General features: G+C 43.1%; 1 protein-coding gene across 1 annotated transcript; it reads right to left on the bottom strand.

The window, feature by feature from the left end:
• Nucleotides 1-2,197: 2,197 nt before the first annotated feature.
• LOC119446777 (N-alpha-acetyltransferase 35, NatC auxiliary subunit) lies at nt 2,198-8,936 on the bottom strand. The gene is made up of 3 exons (XM_037711326.2): nt 7,797-8,936; nt 6,790-7,546; nt 2,198-3,992 (listed from the first exon to the last, which is right to left on the bottom strand). Exons 1-3 carry the CDS (start codon nt 8,909-8,911, stop codon nt 3,657-3,659), a joined length of 2,208 nt encoding a protein of 735 aa, XP_037567254.1. The 5' UTR covers nt 8,912-8,936; the 3' UTR covers nt 2,198-3,656.
• Between the last annotated feature and the right edge of the window lie 448 nt (nt 8,937-9,384).

The following is a 9,384-nucleotide window of genomic DNA, read 5'->3' as shown; positions in this document are numbered from 1 at the left end:
CTTAACACATGCCCAACAGTTAGTGCGTAGTATTTACTTCATTTTTCAGCGCTTACAAGCATGAAATGGTCGAAATGCCGTGCACGCAGACCATAGATAGCGAAAGTGGGGCACATGAGCCTTTCCCGGACTGCAGTCGTCACCGATAGCGATGTCAAAACATGGATGTGTTTCCTGCTCCCGTAGTTTCTAGTGCATCCTCGTTGTCATGGATAACGATGTAGATGGTGGCCCTTTTGTATCCGACGCGGTGCGTGCGTTGACCGTCACGAGGGCGTTTCACAGAGAAGCGGGGCCTGATGGAGAAACTGGCTCGCAGCCTTGCCGAGTTTGTGGATGCCGTCATCACCGCAAATGATAATCATAGATTTTTTGCTGGCTGCTTGCAAATAAAACTTGTCTGTGTGTGTGAGTGAGATTTAACACTTCTTTTTGCCGCAAAGTCTATAGCCGCTCATCTGCCATCGTCGGTTAATTAGTACATTACTTAGAGAGTACCCGATTCACGTTCCCTGTTAACTACTTATTAATGAGGTTTTACTGTATATATTTTAGTTTTACAAGTCTGAAGACTGAATAGGATGGCAGAATAGAGCCAATGGCGTAAAGGGTAGTTATCAAGTTTCTCTTTCTCAAATGCAACGCACCTTAACAAATTTTTTTTCAACATATGATGATGTTATATGGGACAAATTCATCATCTTATGAAGTCATTAAGTACTGGCATTAGCAGTTCCGATCTGGACGAAACTTGGTTAAAATGGCACCGATTCCCGGTTGACTTCATTCAGTCACTGATGGGGACACTGTCACAGAAATCTTCCAATACCGCAGTATCGGAAGATCCCCACATAACAATTCAAGAGCTAGCTTGAATAAAGATCAAGTCAAGATAAAAAAATCAAGATTATTCTAAGGTTTATATAAAATATTATTTAGGAACATCTGGCCCCTGTGAAAGGTGTCAGTGCATTGGATTCCTCGCTTGCATTCTGTTTTCACAAGGAGAGTCGAGTGACCTGTAGCCATTGACATTTGACCACTTATCTTAAAAACCAAGATGACGTTTTTGCAAGATTAATTGCATAGAATGATACGATATAGTATAGTTTTCTAAAAACACCTACATTATACAGGGGCTGTTCAATAACATCCGAGACTGATGCTCTGAGCTATCTATTTCTGTAAACTATTCATCGGCACTTTTATTTCTGTATGTTGCCCAGTAAGTGAAATGGACGTATACCACTGTTTCTACCAAACAACATGAGTGAAGCCACCCTTTGCCACTTTCTTAAATATTGCCTCCAATGTCTTAAATGCACATTGTGCCATGTCAAACCAATGTCCTTATTTACCGTGAGGCACAAAGAAGTCTGAGTGCCACATCTGAACTGTAGGACGGGTAAGTTGATCATTGCGATGCTTTGGGGACATTGGGAACTAAAAAAAGGACATTGCTTAGACACAAAACAAGGCGTAGCTAAGACATTGGAGGCGATATTTAAGAAGGTTAAAAATTAAAATTATGGGGTTTTACGTGCCAAAACCACGATCTGATTACGAGGCACGCCGTAGTGGGGGACTCGGGAGTAATTTCGACCATCTGGGGTTCTTTAACGTGCACCTAAATCTAAGTACACGGGTGGCAAAAGATTACTTTACTCATGTTATCTAAGCTTGTTGAAAACAGTGGGACGCATTAATTTCACTTACTGAATGAAAGTGCCAAAGAATAATTTTGAGAAATAAAAATTTCAGAGCATCTGTCTGTCTGTATTAAACAAACCTCGTATAGAATTCACTTGTCAATTTTAGTGATAAATTTAGTGACACTTTTACGACTTGCCTCAATTTAGTGACACAGTTGAAAAAAGTTGGCAGCACTGCAGTTCAGTAGGTTTACAATTTAGAGGCAGTGTTTCAAATGCCACCATCACTCAAAATAAATTGGTGAAAATAATGCATGAGGATCTGGGAGCAGTCCGTTGTCCTGAATAGGAACTTAAATGTTAATTGCAATTTCCACACATCCAATGAATGAGAAAAAGCAAAGCATAGAGAAAAATTACAAACAGAACCAATTGGATTGTCAATTGCCCAGCCTTACCATTGACTTTTGTTTTATAGAGCTCTCTATTTTTGCTCCCCAGTGTATTAAAATGTGTGTTTTGTATGTGAAATCCAAAGACCTGAAGCACAATTGGAAAGAAGCTTTATTTTAAATAAAACGTTTTCATCTAACCCCTTTGTCTCTGTTATTGTAACAATGACATTTGTTTAAGTATGACACAATGCCAGGACCTATACTGTTCTGCAGATGAAAACAATATTTACAACTAGTACAGCAGAGTGATGGACCTTCAAAAAAATGTTATGTTTGAATAACAATGTGTGCCACTGTACTTAGAAACGCACTGTTTGCACAGACTTCTGGCAGTTCATTATAATTTCAGTTGATGACATGGCTCACGGTTTTACGTGTGCCAAATTAGTGTGAACTTGGCACTCTGAGAAAACTACTTTGGACCTACAGCATAGCTAACATTCTGTAACACACATTAGCAGGAAGTCAACACCAATGCTACCACAAGGCAGTAGTAAACTGACACAAGACAGCATGCGCATATTATGTAGTGTGTTAGGTTCAGGTCTGCCAATGCTCTGCATGACATTTTAAAATATTAATTTTTCGCATTATTTGAAGCCCCCAGGCATACCGCAGAAAACATGCTGGCAAGCTTCTGAGCACTCTAAATGATTTACTAAAATGGCTTTTCTATGCACCACAAGCTGGTTTCATTGCTTCAAGCTGCATCAAGCAGCTTTTTGCTCTGCATCCCCTCTCCCAGGCTGCTATGTAACTATGAGGGAAATCAAAATTTAATTTTTCAGGAAGTGCACATGTCGTGATGTCATAATGAAGAAGGTTGTCATGGGGGGAGCACATTGTGACGTTTTGACACTCGCTCTTACTTGCTTGGGCGTTTTCTGTGCTGTGACACTGGGCCGTGCAACAAGTAGCAACAGAAAAGACGACCCAGCAAGCAGAAGCAAATGCCAAAATGTTGCGATGTTCTGTTCTCACGTGACGACCTTCTTTGTCATGACGTTGCGACACACACCCACTTGGGAAATAAAACTCAAACATAAATTATTTAAGGTACTCTGAAGCTTGCCAGTATTTTTCTACGATTACGAGGTTTCAGGCGTTTGTTTAATGCAAGCAATAAAAGTTGTGACTAACCTGAGAGTACCAGGATGTTTTACTTAACTGCAGACATATGCGTTCGTAATGTGCTATATGACTGGAAGTATTCAGCAATGTTGGTATACACATGGAACTCTCAGATTCATCTCTTTGTAGCGTAGAAAGTTCCAAACTTTGATTACCTCATTTGTAACAAACCAAGTCTTTTGCAAATGTCACAAGTATTGCTTAAAGAGCACAAATCACAATGTTTATGATCCTCATAAAGTGTGCTCATGTTGTGAACACGAGGTGCCATTTTTCTGCTGTAAAAGTGATGCTACCAGTACAACCAACAAGTGTTGCTGAAATCACAAATGACCTGAGCAGTTCCCATGAGGTGCAGCCACACTTGGAGCAGTGAAGTACATTGGTGTCAAAAATGAAATGTGCACAATGTTGTCATTCAAATTCTGATGATGGGAAAATTCTTGTGCTGGCTGAAGTCAAATTCCGGCAAGATTGTAGAATCCTTCTTGTGGCCACTCAGCAGGAGTTTCACAACAACAAAGTTTGTCTTGGCCACTTTCATTACACTAGTCAGTTCACTGTTGAGGTCAGGCACATTGTCGAGCAACATACGCGCATTCTGGAAGCACTTGCACGCTGCCAAGTACATGTCCTCTGGCGTTGGAGGTGGTTGATACTTGTATGGATCAGTCATCTCCTTGTACTGAGCATACTGTACAGGAGGCGGAGTCAGGATGCTATTGAAGGGTGCAAAACGATGTTCATAGCGAACCTGGAAAAAACAAATAACTTGCGATGGAAGCGAGATTACATGCAAGATTACCCAGAAAACTCTTACCATACGCAGTGTCAAATTGACTTTGATTGAGCCTCATGGTTATTTGGTGTTTTCTTTTTAAGCTTCTGGGATGTGACACTTCTGAGACTGCTAAATTTTACCACGACAAGTTCAACAAGTTTAGATTTTTACTGTATGCAAGTTTTCTGCCAAGCAAGGAACAACAGTTAAACCAGGACTGGTGCCTTTTTTTCCCACTACAAACACATTTTTGCTATAGATCACTAAGGCATGGTTCTAGGTTATAGCCCTTCGGGAAAAGAACAACTGAGGGCCAAGCTCCCTTCACAATTTCTCATGTGGCCAAACTTTGGTACCAAGGCTGGTTATAAATTTTTAAAAATTTACCAGAATAAATGGAACCTTTTAATTGATTATTCAAATTTGCATGTCTATGTATATGTGAGCTAAATGAAATAAACACTTCTAGTTTATGTACCTAAACTTATAAGGAAGAAAGAAATTTGGTCTAAAGAAGTTTATTAGCTGGCCCTCTATTCAATGCCTACACACAAGCAGCGCTGCAACAGACTGGATTTTTCCTTCGCGAGCTTGAAGTACAGTGCACCTGGGTGACTGTCATCTTGAGAGACCTACGGGCACCATTTTAGTCAGGACATCGCAGCGCAATCTGTCGTTCCCTTCCCAACTATTGAGGAAGTGAAGCAGGGACATCCGGTAACAATTCTCATGGTACCTCAACCAATTATTTGCAATTAAAGCATACGTCGATTAAATGAAAAGTTATTCAATCACCCAGCCCTATGTGGTACAGCAATAGAAAGACTTTGCCAAAGATAAGGTCTTTTCAAGGATTAATTTCATTTAGGCCCTTTTTCTTAAGCAAGGAGGAGTGGCGATTCGTGCAACAGCACGCATGCTTGTGACAAAAGAGTTTCAAATTAAATTAAATTATGGGGTTTTACGTGCCAAAACCAGTTCTGATTATGAGGCACGCCGTAGTGGGGGACTCCGGAAATTTGGACCACCTGGGGTTCTTTAACGTGCACCTAAATCTAAGTACACGGGTGTTTTCCATGTCAGCCACAATGTAATAACCAATAAACTGCCAGTGCTGCCCAATTTCAATGGATGAAAAGATTTACCACATGATAATGCAGTACAACTCATTCTAAAACGAACCTTCCCACATACAAATATTAAAGGGCTGTAATTTTAGCCACTCTGAAAGCTTTCATTGGTGAAAGTTCTAGATGGACTTGGGGCTCCTCTTAGGCTGTGTATGAGGATGCATGCCATGTTTTCTTTGTTACTTCTAGGTGGATGACAATTTTCCCCTTTCACTAATGTTGACATGAAAAAAAAAAAAAAAAAGAACCAAAAGCCATCAATTTCTGCTGTCAGTTTAGCAAGGTTCAGCTGTTTGGCCAGTTTATTTGGTTTATCAAGTAAGTTACTGTTTGCACTTAGTGGCAAACCATGGATTTTAATATTTTGATGCCAGCTATATTGGTCCAAGAATTTGACCTGTTGCAGTTTCTGAACTTCCTAAGTGTCACTGCCTGCCTCGGCCTTTTTCACATTTTTCCTTTAGAGTAACATTGGTTTCTTATTTCAGCAGGCATGTTGTTATACTCAAACAAGCACTGGGCTGACCACTGACAGTGCACTGGAATACAGAAATTAAAATATGTTCGTTGCTTATGCTGTTTCGCTATGACAGGTACCCTTCAGCACTATAAAGACTTTAACTACCGGGTGTGCGAGGTAGTTGAAGACACAATGATGACTTCAGGAATAGCAACAATATTTCAGACAATATTCAATATATTTGTTCAAACTATTTTAGTGTTTCATTTGCTGATTTTAATAAGATTGCTAAATAAAACAATCTTCAGTCTCAATTATTGACTGAATTCAGCTGAATGGCTATATACTTGAATCATGTAGTATGTGTTGATGTTGGGCAGTGCTTCCACAATAAGAGCCCTCAATGAGTTTTTATCATTCTGTAGCTGTTCATCAGTCTTCCTCTCAGTGATGCTTACCATACATAGTGGCAAACAGGTTTAGATATTCGGAACAAGGACACTACATTGAGGGTGAAATGGCTGCAGAAGTTCCAAACCAGATATTGTACAGTTGCGCTGGTGCCTGTGTGAGCAAGCAAATCCACTACCTATGAGCCGAATGAAATCAAGCACAGGAAACTTGACTGTTGACTCTGCCACCTGAAGTTTCTTGGATATGGCCATAATCATATTTTCAGGGTTCTCACTCATCATGAAAAAACTCAACTACCTAAATAGCATCTGACCGCTTGCAGCACCTATTGGTTTTTGTCACAGATGATAATTGGCTACTAACTCTTGTCTCACCCTGGAAACAAAGGTTTCGCGACATTTAAGAGAGGTAGCAATCCTCCAGTCGCTGTGGTCGACGTGTAAGATGCCTAGGGGAACGTACAACTTCACCTCCAGCGTCACACTGAAAGCCACTACCCCAGAATAAATGTGATAGCTAGGTGACCGAGGGGTGGCGTGAACAAAGTTGAACACCTAGGCAGATGGAACAAGAATGTTAGTGCCTATGGTGATTCGAAGCCATGATCTCAAATGCCTTGTGCACTTGGTACAAGCATGCAACGGCCACACAAGTATCTGCTAGCAGAGGCAACTGGCAAAGGAAGCATGCAAACAGACATAATGGTATTCACACTCTTTTTTTTGGTGTAGCTCTCCACAATGTTCGTTGCAAGAACTATGCATACCTTTTCCTTGTCAAACTCTGGGCATGGCCTCCGCAACTTGCCATCCAGTGTGAAGCCTGCCAGGGTCTTGTAATAGCCACCACATAAATTCTGATATGCCTGGCTTATGAAGATTTCACGGCTGTGGGGGCAAGGTTTCTTGCGGCGTTTACCTTTCTTCACAGGGCGTCCAGTGCGTTGCTGTTCAGCACGTGCCTCCTGTTCCATCAGGAATGCATCAGCACGCGAAAGTGCCGAGATCATCCAGCCATAGAGGAACTCGTACAAATACCAGTAGATGTAACCATATTCATGTGCAGAGTATAGTTCAAGCTCAAAGCCTGAGAGAAGATAGCGAATCATGGTGCGAAGAACATGGTGCAACACCCAAGTGGTGAAGCAAGCCAGCTGCTGTTGAGGTTGGTGAGGCAGGGATGACTCCATTTTGAGCGAGATGCTGTGCAGCACTGTGTCGAGGCGATCGGCTTCATCCTGCAGCACAGCAAGTTCCTCCAGAAGGTGTGTCAATTTGTCTCGCTGGCGTGCCCTGTTGTGGCCACTTATGTGCACCATTGAGGTGAAGGGCCGCACACAGTGGTTGAGGAAAGCATCAACAAGCTCACGGGCATGCGGATGGTTGCCAAGGGCATTATTGCCTCGCTGCGACAGCACGGGTGGCCGGATGAAAGTACGGACTGAGTCCTTGAGAACATCCACCATGGTCAAATTGCCAAGAACCTTGCCCGGGCAGGGCAAGTACAATAGCTGTACCACGGACCTGCATTCAGATGCAAAATACCAGATTACGAATACCACCGATGCACATTATTAAGACTGATATTTGAGTAAAACAATAAGCGGTGTGCAAGCAAGAACACAAGCATACTCCAGATGATCAACACAAAAGGCTTTGAAGTGAAACATGATGAATGTGTGTAATGTCCCCATGCTACTGGTGACGAATAACTTTTGCTGGAAACGCTGCCAGCAATGTAAACAGCGAGAATGAATAACCGCGACAACCGTACCTCGACAGGACACAAGGCCAGGTCTTGCTAAACTCGCCAAGGAAGTCGATGGCCGAGTGAAACGAGGAGCAGTCCACGATGCGGCACACATGTCGCAGCCGACCGATCAAGGCCTCCAGGTAGTCCATAGTGTCTTCGCGTGGCTTTATTTTTGTGTAACGGGGGAAAGTAGGCGGAAGTAGCCTCTGGTTAACCAACGGCTCGAATCCCATCACCGTTGGGTAGTCGGCGCGGTTGGTTCCTTCCGCATTGGGGTCGGGCTGCACACCTTGTGCGATGGTCCGCCGCAGAACGGGCAGAACCTCAAGGCACTGCTGAAGAAGGCGCTCCACTTCTTCGACGCCGTCGCTTCCCTTTTTGTTAAAAACGATCAGTGCCTGCTGGAAGAAACGGCAGAACTTGATTCTTGAGTAAACTGCCACGGCCTCTTCATGGCAGGCCAGTTGCGCCGAATCCATCTCTTCTCCTGGCTTTGCCCTGGTTGCCTTTACTTTCTTTGAGAGTTCGTCCTCGACTTCCTTCATCATTCCTGCGGCCCGGACTTCGGTGACGTCCCAGGCCAATTTGAAACCATACACAACTGGCTGGAAGTCTTCTTCCTCGAACACAGCGGCCTTGGTGACGAAGTTCTTAATCATGTCGACCATCTTGAGGACACAGATGGAAAAAGCCTTCATCACCTTGTCCTCGACCTGGTGTGGCTTGTGCAAGTAGAGGTTAGTGAACACGGTCTGTGCCAAAGAGTGGCCTTCCAGCCACGTTACAAGACAGGCAAGTGTCGAGTCGATTATGCCGATGTGTTCTGCCGGGCTCAAATCGGCTATCTTAAGCACACCCGCACTCAGAGCCTGGTCAAAATTCATCACTTTCTTGTTGCCAAAGTTACACATCATTCCAGCGTCCATTTTCGGATCCATCATCTCAATCGCAGACATGGCTTCGAAGAGGGTGAACATTTCGTCGTGGACGAGCTCACCCAGTTCAAGCTCCCTGGTGGCTTCCCTGAACTCCTTCGTGATGTCTTTCCAGCAATAGGTTGGCGCTGGTGGATCATTTTTGCACAAAAGTGAGTTTTCTCGGCCACCGTCTAGAAACGAATGTTCCTCTTCGGCCATTTTTCATGATAACGCTCACGCTGGCGCTGCCGGCTGCTGATCTAATGCCCTAAGCATTATTCAGTTTCACTTTCGTAACATGCTTACATAACGGCATATCAAGACCGCGGTGCAAAATCGATAAATGACTGAACCTCTGAATGTTGTAACTGCGCTTTTGTATTGGGCTGCAAACCATATTACAATGCCCAGCGTTTGCTACAAATTTATAAGATTTAGTAATTAACACTCATTCTCCTACCTCTCTCACTGGCTCACATGAGCCTGCTACCTCTCTCACTGGCTCATATGAGCCAGTGAAAGAGCAGAATCAGCCTTAATTACTAAATCTTCTTATACATTTGTAGGAAACGCTGGGCATTGTAATATGGTTTGCAGCCCAATACAAAAGCGAAGTGCTCCCTCGACCAAGTGACAACATTCAGATGTTCAGTGATTTATCGAGTTTGCACCGCGGTCTTGATATGCTGTTA

This window comes from Dermacentor silvarum, chromosome 3, assembly GCF_013339745.2.
Source record: "Dermacentor silvarum isolate Dsil-2018 chromosome 3, BIME_Dsil_1.4, whole genome shotgun sequence".
NCBI lineage: Eukaryota > Metazoa > Arthropoda > Arachnida > Ixodida > Ixodidae > Dermacentor > Dermacentor silvarum.
The sequence above is the reverse complement of the archived record's forward strand: the minus strand, read 5'-3'. Positions and strand labels throughout refer to the sequence as shown.

Coding starts and splice junctions, on each gene's coding strand:
- LOC119446777 (XM_037711326.2), bottom strand. CDS start 8,911: ATGGCCGAAGAGGAACATTCGTTTCTAGACGGTGGCCGAGAAAACTCA. Junction 7,547..7,796: donor TGGCCTTGTGTCCTGTCGAG/GTACGGTTGTCG, acceptor ATCTGAATGCAG/GTCCGTGGTACAGCTATTGT. Junction 3,993..6,789: donor CAGAGTTTGACAAGGAAAAG/GTATGCATAGTT, acceptor TGTTTTTTCCAG/GTTCGCTATGAACATCGTTT.